At 40.4% G+C, this 22,024-nt stretch overlaps 4 protein-coding genes across 4 annotated transcripts; 2 read left to right on the top strand and 2 right to left on the bottom strand.

Moving 5' to 3' along the window:
- Positions 1 to 1,715: 1,715 nt before the first annotated feature.
- On the top strand, positions 1,716 to 2,390 carry AK88_00839 (uncharacterized protein; the record flags this gene model as incomplete). Its single annotated transcript, XM_012478483.1, has 1 exon — positions 1,716 to 2,390. One exon carries the CDS (start codon positions 1,716 to 1,718, stop codon positions 2,388 to 2,390), a length of 675 nt encoding a protein of 224 aa, XP_012333906.1.
- Positions 2,391 to 3,631: 1,241 nt separating this feature from the next.
- AK88_00838 (uncharacterized protein) lies at positions 3,632 to 13,489 on the top strand (the record flags this gene model as incomplete). Its single annotated transcript, XM_012478482.1, has 2 exons — positions 3,632 to 12,836; positions 12,960 to 13,489. The coding sequence occupies 2 exons, from the start codon at positions 3,632 to 3,634 to the stop codon at positions 13,487 to 13,489; spliced, it is 9,735 nt and encodes a 3,244-aa protein (XP_012333905.1).
- A 579-nt stretch (positions 13,490 to 14,068) lies between these two features.
- Positions 14,069 to 17,837, bottom strand: AK88_00837 (uncharacterized protein; the record flags this gene model as incomplete). The annotated part of the gene is made up of 2 exons (XM_012478481.1): positions 14,069 to 17,595; positions 17,780 to 17,837. 2 exons carry the CDS (start codon positions 17,835 to 17,837, stop codon positions 14,069 to 14,071), a joined length of 3,585 nt encoding a protein of 1,194 aa, XP_012333904.1.
- A 1,851-nt stretch (positions 17,838 to 19,688) lies between these two features.
- On the bottom strand, positions 19,689 to 20,388 carry AK88_00836 (uncharacterized protein; the record flags this gene model as incomplete). Its single annotated transcript, XM_012478480.1, has 3 exons — positions 19,689 to 19,746; positions 19,867 to 20,035; positions 20,184 to 20,388. 3 exons carry the CDS (start codon positions 20,386 to 20,388, stop codon positions 19,689 to 19,691), a joined length of 432 nt encoding a protein of 143 aa, XP_012333903.1.
- Between the last annotated feature and the right edge of the window lie 1,636 nt (positions 20,389 to 22,024).

The following is a 22,024-nucleotide window of genomic DNA, read 5'->3' as shown; positions in this document are numbered from 1 at the left end:
TATTATTTTTTTTTTTTTAGTAATTAACATGATTTTTTCTGCGCCCTCTTCATAAAACCGATAAGACAAACACACGTGCTGATTTCATTTTCGCCACATGTGTTTTCACTTTTTAATCGTATTTAATTTTTTTTTTTTCCTTCAAAAGGACTTACCCATTTTGAGTAAATTTTTATTTTAATACAGAATTGGCTGGGCTGCGCCGAGCGGTATATGCAGCGTGGGGCTGAGCTCTTCAGGAAGAACACAGGGGAAATAATTGGGAACAGCATTGAATGAAGCGATGAGACAAGAAATAATAGCGCAACGTTGTACACACTCCAGTTTTGTGAATCGCTTCCACTTTACAAAGGCATACATAGAGCAAAGCTGCCACAAAAATAGGTTCCATTTTGTACGTCATATATTATTGTTATGTAAAGACAGTTTTTTATATTATACCCAAAATGTGCGACTATACACTGTTGGCAGTTCATGCTTTTTGTCCCTTGGCAAACGTGCTCCCCCTCAGCCTTTTCACATAATGGAGTAAAATTAAAGGGCATTCGGTTTGCTTTCACGCATGTGGTTTTTCAACAAGGCAACTTTGTGCAAAGCGCTAAATGGAGTGACACACACAATTTTTGTTTTTTCCAAAGCGAAGCCCCTTTTTCCTCCATCACGCTGAGGCAGCGGTTCAGCAGGAACAAATGATGATTTAACCATTTGGCAAAATCGTAATGAAGGCACGCCTTCGTTTGGTCTCCCTAGCATATTCTGGTTTAAAATGGCGACATTTTAAATGCCATAAAAAGAGTAATGACACGTTCTTCTCTGCGCCGTACGCAGTGATTTACGTCCATTTCATCTTTTATACGCTCATGTAATAGAACGCATGACGACTTTTTCTACCTTTTTCAGTCTCTTTATAAGGTGAAGAAAAAAGGTAACACCTCCGTTGGGGACATCATACATATAGGATAGGAGGGGGGGCTTAATCCCAAATGTTAAGCAGAACCAGTGTGAGCTGCTTTTTACGGGGATGGAGAATTTCCCCCCAATTAGGCACACAAGTAAATTGTGACTTTTGCCTGCACTATGAATTTTTTTTTTTTTTTTTTTTTTTTTTTTTTTTTTTTTTTATAAGGTTACATTTTAGCTAGCTAATTGTTGATCACAGTTCTGCGCTAAAGTGGGCAAGCAGAAAAAATACACCAAAAAAAAAGGTACAGAATAGCGCAAATAGCACAACTCAGCTGCACAGTTTAGCGCAATGCGACACAAAACATAACCGAAATATTAGCACAAAGGAGCTCTAAAATTCGGCCTTAACAGGAACCAGGAAAACCCACTAAGCAAACATTAACACATATACACAAACTGCAATTTTGTATGAACAGTTCAGAAAAAAAAAAAAAAAAAAAAAGAATATACGTGTTTTCCCCATTGTGTGCAAACGAATGTGTAAAAAAAAAAAAAAAAAAATTATGGTCCATATGATGAAGGTGTAAAGGTATCCCCCTTTAAAATTTTGGTTATCGAGTAATCGCGCCCCCTCTTGTGTGGCAACTTTAAGAGAATATTTCTTAACCAGACAACCGTTGCGTACACAAGATCGAAGCATTTTTCACACGAGGAACATTTACGCGTGTATCCCTTGTCCCTTCATCAGCTGCGCTTTAGCACGGCCCTGCTATGTTCTCGCCCACGTCTACAACCAAACGGGAAGCAGTACCATGACGGACAAAATATGTCACAAACTGATCAATGAAAACATTAAAACGTTGTGTCATGAGGCCCTGGGGAGTGACGACAGCTATGGGAAAAGGTCTCATGGAATCTTTAACAACGGCGTTGGCGTAAACTGCTCCGCAAAGTGCGATGAATTGTGTAACAACATAAATGACCGACTGCAAAAAATTAAAGATATTGTACACCTCAGGTCGGCAAAGCCAAATGCAGTACTGATAGAAACCCTAACCTATATCAAAGAGTACGTAAAAGAAATACAAAAGTACATAGATCTTTTTAACAACATTATATATGAGGAGAGCAAGGCGTATGCTTATGTGGAGGATATATTGACATGTCTGGATAAGCAAAATCAGAACATTCAGAAGATTTTTCACATATGTAGCAAAAATATAGTCATTACGAAAAATAACAGTGAACTCGTTTTGCAAAAACCACAAAGCTACTCTTCTCTCTCGGCCCAGTTTGTTAACAATTTGTTAAGTGTGTGCAAGGAGGAGGGGGATGAACAGGGGGAAAATCACCCTGAACATGGAGCCCCCATTGGTGCCCCGAGTGCAGCTCGAAGTGTGACCCAAAACGTAAGCACACACACAAACCAGAACGTAAGACAACATATGACCTTAAACGAATGCCTCGGTGACGACTACATTAATTAGGAGATCCCATTCGGTATGTGGGGGGTCGGCAGCAATTGCGCTTCGAAGCGAAGTTGCAAATGTGTTGTACTTTTGGGTCTAATCTTCCCACAGGGTTGACCCTTTATGAGACCCAGCCCAAAGTACCTGCATTTTTCATGGACCCCCCTTTTTGCAAAATTTGCACGTAACATGGGAAATGTCACTTGTGGTGAAGAATTTACCCATTTAGAGGAACGAGCTCCAAAAGAAAAAAATAAAAACGACAGTTAAAATTTGGCTCCTTTTTTTTTTTTATATGTAAAATGTAATTTTTTCTCTTCAGCTTTTTTTTTATTTTTATGTATTTGTTCATTTGTTTATTTTTTTTTTTGATCATTTAAACACCCCTTTAAAAAATTTTATTTGCCCCCTGCAACATGAGTCTGCAGCCGACTCGCCGCCCTACCCCCAAAAAGTAAACACAAGAGAGGGGCACACGTGCTTCGCGAAGGTACACATACGTTACGTGTGCATGCATACAAGCGTGTATAACGGAGTTATGTAACTCGGTTTTGCCATATTCAAGTGTGCAAAAAGTGGGGAAAAACGAAGGTAGGATAAAAAATGAGTTGTCTATATATACTGTTGCATGCAACCTACATGGAAAAAAAAAAAATGGCCCAACCTGGAGCACCACCACAAGTCATACATCTCCCACCGTGGTACATATTGCACTTACACTTTTGTGTACCATCTGGGTAGGCCTGCTAAGCTAAAGGAGAGGCAAAAAAAAGTAAGATAAAATATATTTCTCCACTTATACATGTCAACATAGCAGGTAAAAACTCATGTCCAATTTTTTAGTCTTAAAATGTGTATATAAACTTTCTGAGCAGTAGACCTATATTTGTCCTTCTTTTCTGCATTGCAAGTTTTTTTTTTTTAAAGATGAAGTAGCACGGTTTGTACAAATCTTTCCCATCTGTTTAACCAATCGGTACAATTTTGTACTTTTTTTTTTTTTTTTTCCTTCGCGTAGATGTGTGTGTAAAGCCCCTATGCAATAAGTAGACATGACGGATAAATGAAATCTGAAAAGAAGCCATGCGCACGTGTAGACAAAGTCGGCGAATCTACGCTGAGATAGCTAAAGTAGACGCGCTTACCCATCATCCCGCGTAGCCAAACGTAGCAAAAAAAAAAAAAAAAGGCAACCTTCAAATGAGTACACGTGTGCTGTGCCACAACCCCTCAACCCACAGTTGGAAGTAGACAACAGAATGAGTATAAACTGGGTGAGTCTATTTCTCACCATGTGGTGTCTGTTTGTGCCAAGGTTGAAGAATGAGAAAAGGGAAAACTTGAACATTTTAGACGTGAATTTTGTTGACGGTGAATGGAAGAACGAACAGGTTGGGGAGAGGGGGAAGAGGAGACCGATCGGAGCGAGTCAGGTGAAAATCGGCGATGATGCGTCAATGGGCCTAAACTGGGGTAGGCGCAAGAGGGGACATGCGTCCGAGATGAACGGCGACATGCATAAAGAGGTGAACGGGCAGGGTGACAAGACAATGAAGGAGAGGAGGCCCGCGGAGTCCTTTGCACAAAGTAGACTAAAATACATTTACGTAAACAGAGACCTGTACAGCGCCCTACAAATCATGCTAAACCAGTACTGCCACCCACAAATATCGAGATGCATAGAAGGGACAAAAAGTTGCTTTTGCTTCAATAAAGAAAAATTAATAAGACATGTGAATTTTCCTCGATGCGTAGACAACTGTGGAAAAATTATCAGATGCTTTGGTTTCCCAGGAACGGCTGCAGTTAAGAGTATCCCAGGAGAGGTTGTAAACAGATTAAAGATGAAAAGTTGTGTCATTTCGAAGAAGCAAAGGAAATTAGATAATTTATGTGGAGAAAATAAAGTGTTTCGTTTTCAAAATAATAAACAATATTGCATTCCTCATGACCTGTTAGACATGGACAAAGTGCTGAAGAGTTGTTTCAGCGAATTTAGTACGATAAGTCCATGTGCAGGTTTTTTAGAGAATACTGAAAAAGACATTGCCAAATTTAAAGTCAATTATAAGAAATCGATGAATTCCATTTTGTATGATTTGTGTAATGAAGACTTGGAAGGGAATGGGGAAATGTACAAGGGGTGCCAAGACAAGTCTATATCAGGTAAGAAGTGCTTACCCTGGAGTTCTTTAAATGTAAAGGAAATTTTAGGTATAGAATATACACATAATTATTGTCGAAATCCTGAAAAATTAATTACTATATATTGCTTTGTTAACATGAATGGGTTTGTATTTCGAGAATTTTGTGAGAGAAAAGAAGACATAATAATGAATGACATTACTTACATTAATGAATCTTTATACAACTTTAATGTGACGATGAAAAATGTATCTGATTTTCGTTTAGCACTTACTACAGGAGATTGTGCTAACTTATATGCAGCAATGGATGACCCCCTTATGAACATTATACAAGAAGCTCCTGATTATACATACCATAATGTAGATGGAGACATAGCTGTAACTATTTCTTTTAAAAATTTTCACATGCGCATTTATCACAATGTTGTTCTGTCCATGTGTGCATGCTATATGGATTACTACTCTACTGCGGACTTCAAGCCTTGTTTGTCTAAACGCTATGTTACTAAAGTGGGGAATATGTTATCGAGTGACCACATTTTTAATACGTCAGTTAATGTGTTTCATGTTAATAAGGAGCAAAGTCTATCCTTAAATATTGATAATGTGATTATGCAAAACAGGGAGATTTATATAATGCATGGGGAATATTCTTATGAATGTAAGAATTTACGCTTCTTAGAAAATACACCCAAAAATCTTTATCAACAATTGCTTAATGTAGATATTAGTAAATCGACTCAGAAGATAATTACCGGTTTGGACAGCTCCAAAAACTACTCCACTCTTTATGCTTACGCGGATAAAATTTTTGACCTGAAAACGATGCTCAAACGAAATGTGCACTTTACCAAGGTGCCTAAATCTGCACACGTCGGCAAGGCAGTACATGTAGATGTGGATGGCCGTAGAGCGAATGTGAACCGAGAAGACCCTCACAAACTATCGTTTCACAAAATTTACAATTTGAGAAATGGGTCCAATTTGATGTGTATAAAAAACCCATCATACAGCACAGTGAGCTTCACCTACGTAGGTCTAATTACTTATAATAACTACAACACATCAAATGTGAAATATTTTTTAAAGAAGGAAACCACCGTTTTTGAGGATAGAGTCTTCTTAAACGACGTGGCAAATTTTAGTCTCACCGATCACCTATTCTCCTTTAGCGCCATTTCATGCACACTTACAGACACCAATTTTTTAAAAGAATTTTCTTCAAAAATTGTAGAAGAAACACAAATTAATAGGCTGAGGAAATATTCAGGCGCTTTCTACTATAACCATTTTAAAAGCTCCTTCAGCAGGAGTCCCCAGAATGACATACCTGAAAGGGGAAAAAAAAGGAATCGCTTTTATACTTTTTCTTTACAAAAAATAAAGCAAATTGATGTTTCATTAAATTATCTTTGTGAAAGAAAGAAGAGGCTTGATGCGCTTAGCTCTGTTTCGCTAGTCAACTTTTCCGATTTCATTTTTTCTCCGTATGAAGATTTTGCTCATTATTTTCATGTGCGAAGCCTTCCAAACAGCACACATAATACCTACCTCACTACAGATTTGTTCTTGGTTGTAAGAACACATTTTAATATACACGTGGGAGAGAAGACAGGCTCCTTCAAAATGAGCATTTTGTCACTGTGGTCGCATGAGGAGGATAATTACGTTTCCCTTTGGTTTGTCACATCTGAGCACTTGACTCCATTTTTTTTGATCAAGTACGACTTTTATGCGCCTGCGTTTTCCTTCCTGGAGATGGTGTCTCCGTCTGTCGCTACTACTAACACCTCTAACATGGTTATCCCTGCCCCAACTGGACTACAAACTAGCAGCACCACGAACTCTACCCCCCTGGCGAGCTACCAAAGTGAAGCCGGCTCATCGAACATGCCGCACCCCATTGCTTACATCTACACCTTCAGCACGAAACAGCCAGCTATGAGGAAGTACAGAACAAGCGATTTTTACGACCTCACCCTGGTGAACACTAGATATACATTAAAGCTTGCGAGAACAAACAGTATACATAAATTCACGTATTTAGGAGATACCTTTTTCATTTTCTTACTTCAAAACAATGTAGTCTCCCTCTGGAACAGCAATTTTGAAGAAATAGAGTTCAGCGATTCTAGCCTTGATAATTTTATTAAGTCCACTCCGATTAAGATTCAGTGTCTGGGTAACAACACCGTCACTTGTTTCGTTCTATACGAGTTTCACCAAATTTTGTGGTTCGACCTTATATTAGGTGAACACACACAGTTTAGGTCTTTTACGGAGGCACACCCAAGTGGTGCACATCAGCTGCAGAAGGAGACCAGCGAACGAGGGCAAAAAATGAAGAAGGTATCCCCCAAGCAATCTTTCTTACAGCAGAAGAGTGAGAATAAAAGCCTTGGCATTCAAGCGCAGAACATCCCATCAAAGGAGGTAAAAAAGGCATACATAAAACATATATATACATACACGGAAAAGGATTTAGAGATAGCTTTCGAGCTCGCGAAAGACATGACGGTGATAAGGAAGCTGGACGAGTACATTATTTATGTGTCTAGCAGTGAGTCGAATAAATTGCATATATATTCAACAGACAAGTCAGAAAGGAAAATAGAGTATTACAAGTATGTAAGAAATGAGCACATGTCTAGCTACAGAGTAAGTTCCATTTTTGCATATTCGTATGAAGACACCAATTTTATTAACTCCTTCATAAGGAAGGAGAATGAGATCCAGCACGCTGTCTGGTCTTTCATGCATGAAAGGTTGAGCACTACGAAAGTTATATATAAACAAAATACGTGGCATGTGTACAATAAGAATATCGAAATTGTTCCTTTCATTAAAGGAGATAAGAGACAGATCAAATATTTTACCATAAGTGATATGGACCCTTCTCTGAAGGGGCAAAATATAATTATTCACAAAAAAACAGGAGTAATATTAATTAATCTGAACAGAATTGAAACGCCACATATGGAACTACGTGTGACAATGCATGGTTTGTTCCATGTGTCTACTTCACGTGTCCGCTTCAATGTCGTTTGCATGAAAGGACACTACTTCGATAAGAAAAAGTGTCGACCATGTCCCAAGGGCTCCTACAACAATCTTAAGGAGATCAAAAAGAATATGAAATGGTACACTTCTTGCATCCCGTGTAAGGCAAATAAAACCACCTCTGTCCCTGTTCCCACCAATGAACAGCATTGTGTTTGTGACGTAGGGTATGAATATATAATGGACCCGAAAAATCCTCACCAGTTTATTTGCTTTCCTTGTAAATTTGGAGAATATAAAGACACCATATCGAATAATCTATGCAAAGGAAATGGGTGTATCGAAAATTCAAGCTCCTACATATTGGGGGCGAAAACTGAAGCAGAAAGTTCCTGCAGATGCAACCCTGGCTACTTTTTAACCTTTGATGTCTTTGGCTCTAGTATATGTGAGAAGTGTTTGCCACACCATTATTGTCCAGGTAAATTAGAGAACATACAAAAATGCCCCAAACATAACGAGACTTTGCTAGATGAACGAACCGATTTTACTACAATAAATAGCTGCCTCTGCAAAAAGGGATATGAACCTATTAATATGAAAAAGGTACAGGAAAACGGATCAAGGGAAAAACATTATTATAACCTTTTCTTTAATACCTACACTTATAAACCAAATCAAATTAACCCCAAACATATATGCATGGAATGCAAAATAGGTTATTACAAAGATACCGTATCATCAGACAAATGTAAAAAATGTCCAAAAAAATCTATGAACAAAAAGTATGGAAGTGCCACCATAGATAGTTGCAACTCATGTTATAGTGGTTACTACAAAGATTCGCATCAGGTCTGTTCTACATGCCTCCCTAACCACTTTTGTGTGGGTAGCTTTGCACCATATGGATTGACTCAATACACTGGAGATGCAGTCATATGTCCAAACAACTCCGTCACGGAAGAGCCAAACGAATATAATAACTCTTTTAAAAATTGCTTATGTGTAGAAGGGTATGTAAAGCACCTACAAGAATCCTACAACTTAAATGAACACTGTAAATTGGCTCCACTCAACTTTTACAAAGACACTATATCGAACGACTTGGGTACCCCCTGCCCTTCCAACAGCATCACCCTAGTGGAGGGGGCTAAATCTATTCATGAGTGCATATGCAATAAGGGTTTTTTTTATAGCAAGAAAAGGGGCATGTGTATCGAATGCCCCATAGGATACTACTGCCCTGAGAAAAACAACAAGAACAAATTTAGGGGGCCTATAAAATGCCCTCAAAACTCTGGAAATGTAAAAACGGGTTCTTACGAATTGGCTAACTGCCAGTGCAACTTTGGGTACACACCAAACGCCCAGGTCAATAAGGTTATAAATTCGTACACGTCTGTCAAGAGGGACAGTAGCCGCCATAGTAGGCGCCATACTAACCGCCATCGTAGCGAACAGCCCAATCGGTTCCCCTCATTTGTGAACTTTGGAAAAGTCCTCACAAGGAGCAACACCTTCATTCATATTATTGCGAACAAGGATGCTACTCATGAACAGATCAAGACAAATAAGAAGAACCCCTCCTTCCTGCTATGCAGCAGGTGCCCAAACTCGACCTACAAATCGACCATAGCGAATGAAGCCTGTCACGAGTGTCCCCCAAACAGTGTTACTCTTACGAATATCAACAATTCAGACTTGTACTTTTGCCTCTGCAAGGAGGGGTACTACTTGGAAGAACAGATATGCAAACCGTGCTCCTTCACCAAACTGTACTGCCAGGGTGAAAGCATATTCGAAGTGCCCCCGGGCATTTACAATCAGATAATCCAAGACATTAGGAGGAACATCGGGTCGTTTGGCCCCTCCCATGGGCGTCGCTTCGTTAACTGGGTGATCCGCGAATATAGTGTGCTCTGGGGTGACGAGGCGCACAAGGGTGGTAGTGGGGATGTGCACAGGGGGAAGGGGAAAATTCAGAAAGAGGGGGATGAATCCAGCAATCAGGGTACAAGTGCGGACGCATCTCAGGGGGTGGCTCAGGATGGATCTAAAGGCGCAGCTGCCATTCAACCCCGTGGAGGCGCTGTTCCGGGTAAGGGGCGCAGGCAGCGCAAGCGCCGCAGGAAAGTCCCTATAGGTAGCTACTTTGCTAAGCCCGTTCCCGTTATGCTGCTCAGCCGCCTAAGCACCATAGCGGACGCGTCCACAAGTCTCGTACTAAAGAGACACGACCTAGCGGGTTCCCCAAATCGGCAAATGAACCAGAAAAAAAAGCAAGACAATTCAATGAACCTTCTATTGAGGAGCTTCTTCTACAGAGACAACGACAACGTAGTGTACGCAAAATATCAACACCTTGTGAAATGCCCAGACCACACAGCAATCCCGCTGGGAGTAGATTCTGCCCACGACTACGACGATTGTAAATGTGCCAAGGGGTACTACTTAGAGTCGAAAGATATGAAGAGATCAGTTAAGATATGCAAACCGTGTAAAGAAGGAACATTCAAAAATTTCGTTGGAGATGAAACATCCTGCGTGTCTTGTCCCCCCAAATCTACCAGTCTCGAAGGATCTGTGTACCCAACGCACTGCTTCTGTAAAGAGGGTTTTTTTTATAGTAAACAAAACTGTTTGGCTTGCTTAGAAGGGGCTACATGCAAAGGAGGGTTATACAAAAACGCCATGAGTATGATACAATTAGGGTTAGAGAATATTCACATAACTGCACAAGATCATGTGAAGCCAGAATCTAAAAGAGGGTACTACTTGGATGAATTGATGACAAAAAATATAGATGTAAGTGAGTGGAAGTTTATAAAATGTCCAATACAAAATGCCTGTCTTGAACGAAACAAATGTCATCACAGCATGAATAATTATTTATGTGTTGAATGTGCAAAGGGGTATACCAACACTTTTATGCGATCTGTGTGTGTTCAATGTCCAAACAACACTGTTAACATTATTATCCTATTCTCCATCTACATTACATTTTGCTTTATCATCATTCTTATATCATACCTGAATGTGTCTTCTGGGTTTTACAGAAGGTCGATCCATTCGATTGTTATAAAAATTGCAGTCAACTACATTTCGAGCATGCTGCTTATTAACATTTTGGATGATAAAAATTTACTTTTACCAGAGTTTGTGCACCAGTTATATATCCACATTACCAGATTAATAAATATAGGAGAGAGTAGAAGAATCATTAGTATCGATTGTTTATTGAGACATTATTTTGACCTAAGCTATGCGGACTCTTTCTTTTATTCCAGTTTGTTATTTTTTTTTATCCCTGTACTCCTCATGGGCACGTTAACCTTCATGTTGTTTGTTATTCTGAAAATATACACGCTGTTGCGAAAGAAGGCAATTGCGAACAAACTGGACTTGCTGAGTATAGCCAAAAGGGAGAGAATTCATTTCTTGGCTAATTCCTTAGAGAAATCCTATTCCAAAGAAAGGTTTATCATGATATTGAGGTATATAAAATTACAACACTACACTTGGATGGATAGAACATTTATCTTTTTTGAAGATATGATTCCAGTGTATGTTACTTTTTTATTTATGATACATGCAAAAACTTCCATGAGAATGTTTCAGCTATTTGACTGCTCATACATTATGTACACAAAAAATTTGGGCAGATATATCCTAAGCGGAGTCAGCAGTGTCCAATGTGATTTGAAGACAGATTATTTGAAGTTTTTCATTTTGGGTTTATCCGGGACAGTTATATGGTCCCTGGGGATCCCCTTACTCTCCTTCTTCGTCCTATACACAAATAGACATAATTTATTTCAAGAAAATGTTCGCATAAAATATGGCTTCTTACACAATGGGTATTTGCCAAATAGGTGGTATTGGGAGATTATAGTCTTTGCGAGGAAGATATTTTTTCTTTTCATCACCACTGTTGTGTTGTTCCCATCAGACGAAACCAACACATCCAAGTTGCTGCTAATTACTTTCGTGGCGATATTCTCCCTGTGTGTGCATTTTATCTTTCAGCCATTTGACAAGAGAAATTTTTTTACCCTAAACAAGTTGGAAAATACGAGTTTATTCATATGGACTTCAACCATCGTCGTTATATCCATTTTGCTTTCTATCAAACTGAATGAATTCCTGAACTTTGTTATTTTGTTTTCCCTGATTTTGCTGCATGTCATGTTCTCTGTTAAATTGTTGATTTGTTTGTTCTACGAATGCATCGATAATCTCAGGCGGAAGAAGGCCTTCTACCACGTGCCCATTCTCAGCACCTTTGCCAAAGCGCTCGTCGATGTTGTACAAAGGAGAAAGAGACAGGAGCCCCTAATTTACTACGACAAGAATGCAAGACAAATTTCGATTATTTTACCTGACTGCGTTATGGAGAAAAAAAAAAAAGTCAGACTTTTTGCTGACTCGTTCAGGCGAATTTTCAACAATGTGCGCGGATTTTGGACAAAGGGGATGAAGCAGCGGCGGGGAAATCGCCACCGAGGCGGAAGTCGCGCCAGTGATAATGACAGCTTTGGCACTTGTGGCAGCACCCATATGGGGAGTCACTACGGTAGCCGCGATGGACAGGAGCAACTCAAGCAAGGTGCAGGAAATCTCCCAAACGACGAATCCCTTGGAAACATCCAAGGGGGGCCACCAAAAGAAAGGGTGAAAAGAAGACCAACATGGGCAGCCAAGAATGATGAACAACATGGAAGCCTGAACGTGCAGGGAAAAAAAGGAAACAAAAATGATCACCATTTTTTCACACACAATTTACCGGAAAAAGAAAAAAAAATGAGTTTCTGCTTTTTTCCCATAAATAATAACGAGTCTGTTTGCGCAAATATCAACAAGGAACAACGCATGTTCGCAATTGAAATTTACAAAGAATTGCTCGACATATTCATGAAGAACGTTACGTTAACATACATTTCGGAAATCTTTTTCGAGTTCATATTTAAAATTACCATCAACATAGGAAACTTGATTGACAACCTGGACCATAAGGATAAAATATTTGTGTCTATGGATCAGGAGCAGAACTTTAAGAACATCATTCAGTGGTCTCTCGAACGGATGGAAAAATGTAGCGAAAATAAAAAGTTGGAAGAAAACAAAATAAATAATTTGAAAAATTGTAAATATGATTGTGGTCTGCTTAATCTCGATGTCGACACGCTGCAAGGTCCTTTACTCTTTGAAGAGGAACGAATGGAGTCCTGTCGAAGCGTTGGCAAGACAGCACCAGGGCAGTCGTCTAGAGACACTTCTGGAAACTCCAGCCTAAGCGGAAAGGACCCCGAAATTCAAGGTAACACGCTCGGCACGCCAACACTTCGCTCGCCATTACGTGGCACCATCGATAAGTTACACCCTCAATTTGGTGCATCCTCCAATTATTTCATCACCACACCACCGCTTCAACCCCTCACAGTGTCCGATGAAGAGAAAGAGAAGCTCTTCTCATTTTTCAGCGACGATCTCCTGGACAGGAAAATCCCCCTGTCCGAATTTTATCTAATCCTCACAGAACTCAAGCTCAAATACTGCGGAAACCTCACTGCCTACTTTTACATGTTCATGCTATACAAAAAATTGGAAAAGCTCCAGGACAAGAAAAAACTTAGAAGGCTAAACAAGAAGCTGCGCAAGTGCCAACGAATTAGTGACACGAGCAAGAAAAAATCTCACGAACAAATGATTCAGAAGGACAAAATAAAAGAAAAAACAGCGCTACTGTACAAGGAACATAAAGACCTGACTAAAACGTTGGAGCAGCTGAAAAGGCACTACGTTAATATAAGTAGGAATGACTCGGACAATTTTTCATCTGAGGAATTTGGAGTGCCCGATATGGATGGCAACATTTCCCTTTCCAGTGGTGGCTCCATGGAGGGCGTGCTTCTTTCGAAGGGCTTCGATCAGAAGCAACCAGAAAGCGATCGGGACGTGCGGAGAGGGTAAGCCCCGCCAGTTGGCTAATTAGCGGTTTGGCGCAATTTTTTAACCACCCCGCCTTTTTTTCCTGGTCCTGCCCATTGTGATGTCAATTTTTTTTTTTTTTTTTTTTAAGTCCACCGTCTCTTACCACCTCTTTCTCGTCCACGTTTGGGTTGTTTCTATTTTTTTTTTCTCCCTTGGTGCATATCACCGAGGTGACCAACATGTGATTTGTTTGTGTCTACAACGTGTTAACAAGGTTACACACCCCCCCCTTTATGTGACTGCCTAGTCTCCTCATTGCCATGAACTAGGCTAACTGCCTGCAATACCAAAGGTCACCCCCCGCGGGTAACCTTTCTTGCCTTATAATTCCGCGCTACTTCCCCATTTGAAGAAATCAACCTTGTTCACATATTTTTTTTAAGCGATACTAGAATGGTCAAACGTTACCTTGCTCAGGAAAAGTGCACACACGAAAAAAAAAAAAAAAAAATGGCTAGCTGAATTAGCTAGCTGACTATTCTGCAGATAATTTCCAACAACGATGCGGTAATTTGATGCGGCGCCTTTTTTATTATTTCCCCCCCCCCCTCCTTCATTTTATGTTTTTTTTTTCTTCCTTTCCTGCACACTTAAAAAATAAGAGTGGCCGCTAACCACCTCACAATCGGGATTCAAAAAGATGGAAGAATTTTCAACACAAAAGGGGGGAAATTTCTTGTAAGACATCAAATTATGTTCATACGAATTTAGGAAAATGCGAACAAAGCTGATGTTGTCGTATTTGTAACTTAAGGCATCCTTTATAAGTTTCTCAATTTCGCTTATGCACCCTTTTAAATAGGAACAAATGTCCACCTCGGAAGAGGTTTTCTCGAAAAAGCGAAAAGTATGACTTAAGTAATTTTTAATATATAACAAGTTGCAGTATTTGCCAATCCGTTTGTTCGTATTATGGTAGCTCTCTTTCACTTGGTCTAAATTTTTAATTTTTTTTTTCACCCCTATGTTGATTTCGTCATTTGGGGAAAGGGTGATTTTTAAATTCTTTGTGAGGACGGAGTTAATGAGAACAGCTTTATTTTTCTGGAAATTGTAAAAGTCAATTTTTGAAATATCTGGGTAACAGAAATTCCACGCTTTGTATTTCATGTTGTAGGAGTCTTCCTCGATGGGTTCCGAATCCACATTGGTGCAGGAGTAATAAATAAAATATATCATCAAAAAATCTGAGTAAAGATACTGAATGTAATAAATTAAGGAATAAATTAATTTGCTCTTATTCTCACCACAATTTACTTTTAATCCATTTTGAAGTGTACCCGCCAATTCCTTATAGCATAATGACATGACGTAATAGGTAAAGGCATATTCCTGGTCGGAGGGGATGTTGGTATATAGGCTTAAACAGCTGTAATCAATTAACACGGTGTGGAAAATGCAGTTAAAATAATTTTCCACGCTTTCCATTTCGCTGTTCATATTGTACAATTTGAAGTAGTGAGTCAGGATTTTCATGAGGGTGTACAGTACACACACGTCTGTGTGAAATTCGCTCAATTTGGAGTGCTCCCTAGAGGCCAGCAAAAAGGAAAAGGTTAGGATTTTTTTTAACACTATCTCGAGATACTCCATGAACAGGTGAAATATCTTGCACAAGACCGTCAGCTTCATGCGCCTCTGCGTAACGCTCGCTGGGCTCGTGGTGCGTTCCTCGATGTGCGTACCATTACCGCGTTTGGCGTGTTCGGTGCGCTCCTCTTTGGATTCGCTTCTCCCCACGGTGCTGCTCCCCTGGTGGACGCTTCTACATTCCGTAACAGGGTTACTTCCACGCTGCTCATCGGACCTGCACTGGTTCACTTCCCTCGGCGCACTCTCCACCCCTGCACACTCGTCAATAAATTCTTCCAACTCGGTGAACAACTCCACAAGGGAGCTCTCGTGCTGCATATAATTTATCAGATAAGGGAAACGCAAGCGTAAATCTCGCTCCATTTTTTTAACAGCCCAAGGAGGAAAAGACATGTTGCAAAATGCTTCATACTCCTCCTCATTTGTATAAGTCAACCCTTTGTCCACTTGGTACAGATGTTCCATGGAAAAAAAAAACGTATCCGGAGAGAAAAAAAAATTTGACAGTAAGACTAGCAGAGGGGGGGAAAAACCAAAGTAGCACAGATCATTAAAAATTATAGACTTGACAAAAAAATTGGGATTCTCTTTGGACACCCCTTCTAGTATTACATACGATTCGTTGAAGAATAAGTGGAGGAAGAAACTGATAAATATATTTTGCTTTACATTTTGTGAGAATTCCTCGTTTAGGCGTTTTGTGGAGGGCAGATCATCCGTCTCTTCCTTTCTGTACGTGTTTAGAAAGAGGGAGTAGTAATGACCTACATCTGGGTGCTCATCATAATCGTCCCATTGGTTGTTTGATTCGCCCACAAGTTCATCCAGGGGGGACCCGTCAGTCGTTATGCGCTCCGCCTGGCTGTCTTCTCGCTTTTCAAGCGGGTCGTTCTCTTCCACTTTTTGCAATTTTTCTCGTGTTGACCCCTTTTCAGGATGTTCCACTTTGCCACAGGGAGGGTCCCGTTTCAAATTGCTAAGAAAACGTTTAGTCTTTAACTCTTCCTTAAGTAGTAGGTCCCTCTCTAGGGAAAGGAAGTCCCCCCTTGCGCTATTCATCACTTGTTGGATGTACCCCCTCGAAATGCACTTCACCAAAACGTTACGACTGGCGGAGTAAAATTTTACATAATGCACTACGTGCTTAATGTCTAAGAAGCTTGACTTGGCGTTTATACGCTGGAAATGTTCCGCGATGTATTCTACATCTAGAGTTACCTTTTCGAAGAAGGAGTAGCCCTCATGGACACTCATTTTTGTCACGTGCTTAGCCACACTGTTCATTTTATACATTAAAAGGTATTTATTAAAATATTTCTTTCGGACCTGTTTGTCTTGCTCCTGACATTTGGAACCTACTTCTTTGCTGACCATACGTATGCATTTTAGGAGCTCCTTACAATTTTCTTTAATGATGTCTGTTTTCACCTCCTTGGATTCGAAAATGACCTGATTTAGCATCATACTTAGGTGAATGGCAAACTGGATCCTGCGAAGGATGGACAGGACGGTGCCCGCAGGTGGGTCTGCTAAGTGGTCTTCCCTGTTGTCTCTCCCTTGGCCTCCATGTTTGCCTTCATTTTTGTCTCCATTTTTGGCAGCATTTTTGCCGTCATTTTTGCCTCCATTTTTGCCTCCATTTTTGACATCATTTTTGACATCATTTTTGCCTCCGTCTTTTCCTCCACGTTTATGCGCACTTGGCTCCTTCTGCGCCGACTCGTACTTCGCCAAAAACTTGGAGAAGCATCTCTTCACGAGGAAGAGGTTCTTCATCACGTACGACCTTTTGCGTCTGCAGTGGTAAATTAACGAGTCCGTTATTTTGAGCAACCCGCTTTTGTAATCATCCCTGTGCAGACCACTATTCTTTGTTATGATGTGGTCCATAACTTCCGCTGTGGATGCGTACAGGATTAGGAACAGCTGGAAGAAGGTGAACAGGTTACATCTGAGGGAACCCTCTTCGCACATAGAGTGATGTGCGTCGGGTTCGTCTCGCGGATTGTTTTCCTGTGTTGGCGCTTTTTTGGTGGAAGAACTTTCCATGGGGGGATGCTTCTCTCCTTCTACTACACCCCTCCTCATATGCTGAACAAACTCCCGATTGCCATTTTCGAAAATGTTAATGTATATGCTGTCCGCACAAAAGGCCTTTATACATTTGTAAAAAATTTTTTCAAAAAAGAACGGGTCTTCATTACAATTAATAACACTTGAGTGGTGAAGGAAGTAGCAACTTAGGACAGTTAAAAATGGATGGTTCCCCAGGAGGAGCTTTACTTGTTGAACGATCAGGTGGTCCATAATTACAAGCATGTCTTCCAAGCTGATATCGTCCGATATGTATTTTCTATCTTCACATTCCTTTATTGTAATTCTCTTTTCTGGTTTGATCCCCACGTCCAATTTGTTGTCTCCCATTTCGAGGGAGCAGACGTACTTCTCATATGAAAAGTCCTGCACTCTGATTTCGTCTTCATCGTTCAAATCTGACAAGGGTGTGCGTATACGTGTAGGTGTGTGTATGTGTATACGTATGTAGTGTAGTGGTGTGAGAAAGAGAAAATATGTGTTAGGGAGAAGCCACACATAGGGGGTGGCGGGGGGTTGATCCCTTCGTAATGGCACTGTATTTGCCAAACGTAGCGAAACGATCTGAACACTACTGGGTACCTTCCACATTCCGGCGGAGCAAGTCTGATATTTCAATGTACCCCTTCTCCTTCTCCATGTGGCGAGCACAGAGCTATGAGCATTGGAGGAGGAGACGGGTCTATTCTACAGGGCACAGAAACACATATAGAAACATGCAAACATACGTATATAATGCCTTCGCGTTTTTGCGCGTATAACCACGCAGGCGAATGCAAAGGCAATACCGGGGAACGGCTTCTCACTGTTCGCAGTGAGTGGTGTACCTAACCCTAAATTTGTTCCTCAAAATAGGGTTATATGGCAGGTAGCACCTCTCTTTTTTGCGGGGACACAAGCGAACACCACATCGCGTGAATGAGGAGAAACGCATCCTTACAATTTTTTATCTTGCCCCACAGCGTCACATTTCGATGTACATGCAGAATATGCATAAGGGGTGATGAACTTCACCCTTCAAATAAAATGGTAAAGCAAAGGGAAATTTTAAAAACAATGTAATAAAAAAAAAATTCCTCCTGTTTTGGGGTACACGTTGCTACAGTTTGGTAATTTTGAACGATTTGCAGAGAGCACCTAAAGGTACCCAGCGTTTTTTTTTTTTTTTTTTTATCACATTATTTTATTTTAATCAGCTTAAGGGGGGAGACCGTCCTCACGCTACCCTACCCTCATGTGCACATTCCTTTGCATTCTAACCCTAACCTATTTCGTTTTAATCTACGTTTATATTTTTTTCCTACTTCAACTTCCTTCCACATCTAATACTCACTCCACATCTACATGCCCCTTCCGGATTCGTTTGGCATGTGGAGTGAGAAGTCCCGTTCGTATAGCTCATCCAGCTGGAGGGCTGCACATGAACGGAGGGGGAGATTTTTAAAATGCAAGTTGAAGTAGGACGCGTGGCGATAGTTGCGATGAGGCAGCAACGGTGCGGAGGTTAACGCTGCTTCAGCGACCAGCGGTGTAGAAGCTAAGCGACCAGACGGAGCACTTATGCACACACCACATGGTGAATGATTAACGGCACAAAAAAAAAAAAAAGAACAAAAAAACAGCTACTTTAAAAAAAAAACATTCTTAAAAAGGACTTTGTCAAAAGCGACTCCTTTTTAAAAGCAACCACGTCGCCACATTTACAGCGATGTGGGAGCCACGCAAAATTTTCAACACCTTCGCTAGCTCCAGCTAAACAAACGAGTATGCACACACAGACATACCCATGCACAATGAGGAAAAAAATGAATGTGGACCCCTGGGCGTGCCTTTTTACACGTCCTTTCTAATTCGTATGTTACAAAGGTGTCGCAATTTTTTTTTTTTTTTTTGCGCATTCTTCCACGTGACCAGTTATCTCTCCTCCCTGTTGGCTTTCCCCAAAGCAGGACAATAGCGCAAGGGTAGGTTAGGGCCCCACCCGTGTATACGTACAACTGAACCTCGGGAAGTGGCTCGTCCCAACTACATGCACAATCCTTTCAGCAGAGGTGTGCCTAAAAAAGAAAATACGTCTTTACATTAAGCATATTTCAATGAACAAAAATTTCATATTCGTGAATATAAAATGGTTGCCACTTTTTTTTTTTTTTTTTTTTTTTTTGTACTTCGTTCTTGGGTGAGTCCCGTAAACTTCTGTTCAGCGCCGTAGTACACTCTTTCCCCGATTCTTCGGTCGCCCCTTTTGTGTTTTCCTTCACCACTTTGACTGCGTGTCCAGTTAACCTATTCGCTCTATTCGTGGAGACCTCCGCCCCACTGCCCTGCTTGTGTTTTGCTAGTTGCGCAAGGTTGTGGTCAAGGAGGTGCTTCTGATTTAGAGATTTGCTGCATTTCTTGGGGGATCAGCACGTTGGGCGGTTACATAACGTCAATTGTCTAAGCGAGGGAGGATCACACACACACACGTATGCAGGCACATGTACACGGCTCACCGCTCATGTCTTACGTTCTTCATTTGGTCGATATCACTTTTCATCTCGATGTTCCTTCCGGAAAAAAAAAAAAAAAAAAATTGCCACTATAGTTCGTCGTTGCAAGTTCGAGCTAGCGGCATGTAAATACATATGTGCATACACACCTCACACGCACAGGTGCTTGAGATGCACTGAGACAAAAATTTTTTTAAATACTTCTTCTGCTTGTTTATGTCAAGCTTCATATTCTGTATGTTCACCGACGTGTTAACAATTTCGTAGTTAATCGACTCGTCAATCTTTTTGTAATACTTCAGCTGTCCATCCATATTATCGTTTTCCTTTGTGATCGATTCGAGGTCTGTTGGAGAAGGGGAATGCGTGGGTGCGACGTGGGTAATGATACAGTCCCCGCTACCAAGTGTATGTCACCTTTGCAGGTGCAAATATGTGGAGTATGCACCAATGATGAGCACGCGTCCATCGTGCCTCTTGTTCATGTATCAAACCGAGCTTGAGCGCGATGATATCATCCTGGTGCTTCTGCAGCTGCTCATTTTTAGTGCTTTTGAGCTTTTCTTTATAAATTAAAATTTCGTGAATTTTTATCAAGTCCTTCAACTCGTAGATCATCCCCGTGATATTGCTAGAGAATTTCTTCAAATGGTCAATCCGTTTTTCCATGCTCAAGTTGGACGACGCTGCATTCTGCATTTTGTTCTTCTCGGGCGAGGTCTCCTTTTTGTGTCACTATGTGTTTGTGCCCTTTCTAGGTTTGCCTTGTCCAATTGTTCCTCTTTTTTTTTTTTTTTTTTTTTTTTTAAATATCACTGGTGAGATAACTAGTTCGAGTGAACGGTGTGACGTAGTATATGCACATGTGGTGTCGCACCGTGGTGGGGAATATAAACCGAGGGGAAATTGAACTCAGAACAGTTGCCTCGTGGATTTATCTTTTTATGACCCACTTGTGTGCTGCATATGCAGAGAAGCAGCGTTAACAAAAATTTCCAGTTAACCTCTTCCCTGTCCGTGAAATAGTCCTCCTTTTTGGTGAACATTGGATTGGATGAGGGGTGAAGATATGACCTTTCAATTTTTTTCCCGTACCACAAGAAATAACATTTCAGTTGTGCCTTAATTGCATTTTTGTATGTTGCAGTTTATTTGTAAATTTGTTCGTTGTTGTCGCCGCTTGCCCGTGTGACACTTTTTTTTTTTTTTTTTTTTTTTTTTATACATGCACAAAAAAAGCTACCTCGTACATGCTCAGAAAAAAAAAAAAAAAAAATGGACAAGGTAAACGGGGACAACTGTGTGTAATAAATATCCCATTCTGCTTACACGTTAACGAGTTGCAAATGAAAAATGGATGTAGCTGCATGTTCGTCCTACATTCTGTTCAGCTTATCCGTTTTCACACACAACTGGATTGTGGACGGACTGTTAATCATGTGCACACATTGAACCGAAAATGTGTGTGCAGGGGATACATAAGATAGTTTTTTGATATTCCCATTTTGGGAGAATAGGAAGAGGGAGCAAAGCACACATAACAATGGGACCCACGTGCTATACTACAAGAGAATTATCCCTGAAATGGTAATTTTGCCGACCTGCCTAACCCTTGTGGTAATGTACAAAGTAGCAAAATGTTTGAACGTGTTACACCCCATTGCGACTAGCCAAAAAAGTTGTCACCTTGAGTAAAGAGAAAAAAAAAAAAAAAAAAAAAAGTTGTTGAGAAGAAAGAAAAAATTGCACAATTATATTAACGGCCCCCCCGTTCTGCAAAACCACACAAATGTGAGCAAAAATTTGGGTAAAAAAAAATAAGGTGATAGGAGGAGGAGAAAAAATCTCCATAAGGGCGAGGAACCCCTCACGATGACCCGAGATGGCCAACAAATGTACAGGTCCCTTTTGGCACAGAGTTCCAAATATCACATTTGATTAAATCTTACACGACACGGGGACTACACAGTTAAGCCCTCCACTTGTTTGTAACGAATAGTCCTTCGTGCATAAGTGACAGGATGCGTTGCTTCCTCCTTCATGCTTTATCCATTTTGTGCAAATTAAGAGAACAAAAAAAAGAGAACCATTTCAAGTCAAGCCAGAGGGGCGTATATATCCAGGTGAGCCCAAAATTGCCATTCCGCATTTGGTGACAAACTCATGATGAACTAAATTTCTTTTTTTTTTTTTTTTTTTTTTGCTCCTCGTTGGGTGATCATTTGTAAACACAGTAAAAATAAGTAACCGATTTGATGGCTTAGTTACATATGTACGTACATATATGTAGCCTTTTTTTTTTTTTTTTTTTTTTTTTTTTTTTTTTTTGGGAAAA

This window comes from Plasmodium fragile, assembly GCF_000956335.1.
Source record: "Plasmodium fragile strain nilgiri unplaced genomic scaffold supercont1.7, whole genome shotgun sequence".
NCBI classification, from domain to species: Eukaryota; Apicomplexa; class Aconoidasida; order Haemosporida; family Plasmodiidae; genus Plasmodium; species Plasmodium fragile.
The sequence above is the reverse complement of the archived record's forward strand: the minus strand, read 5'-3'. Positions and strand labels throughout refer to the sequence as shown.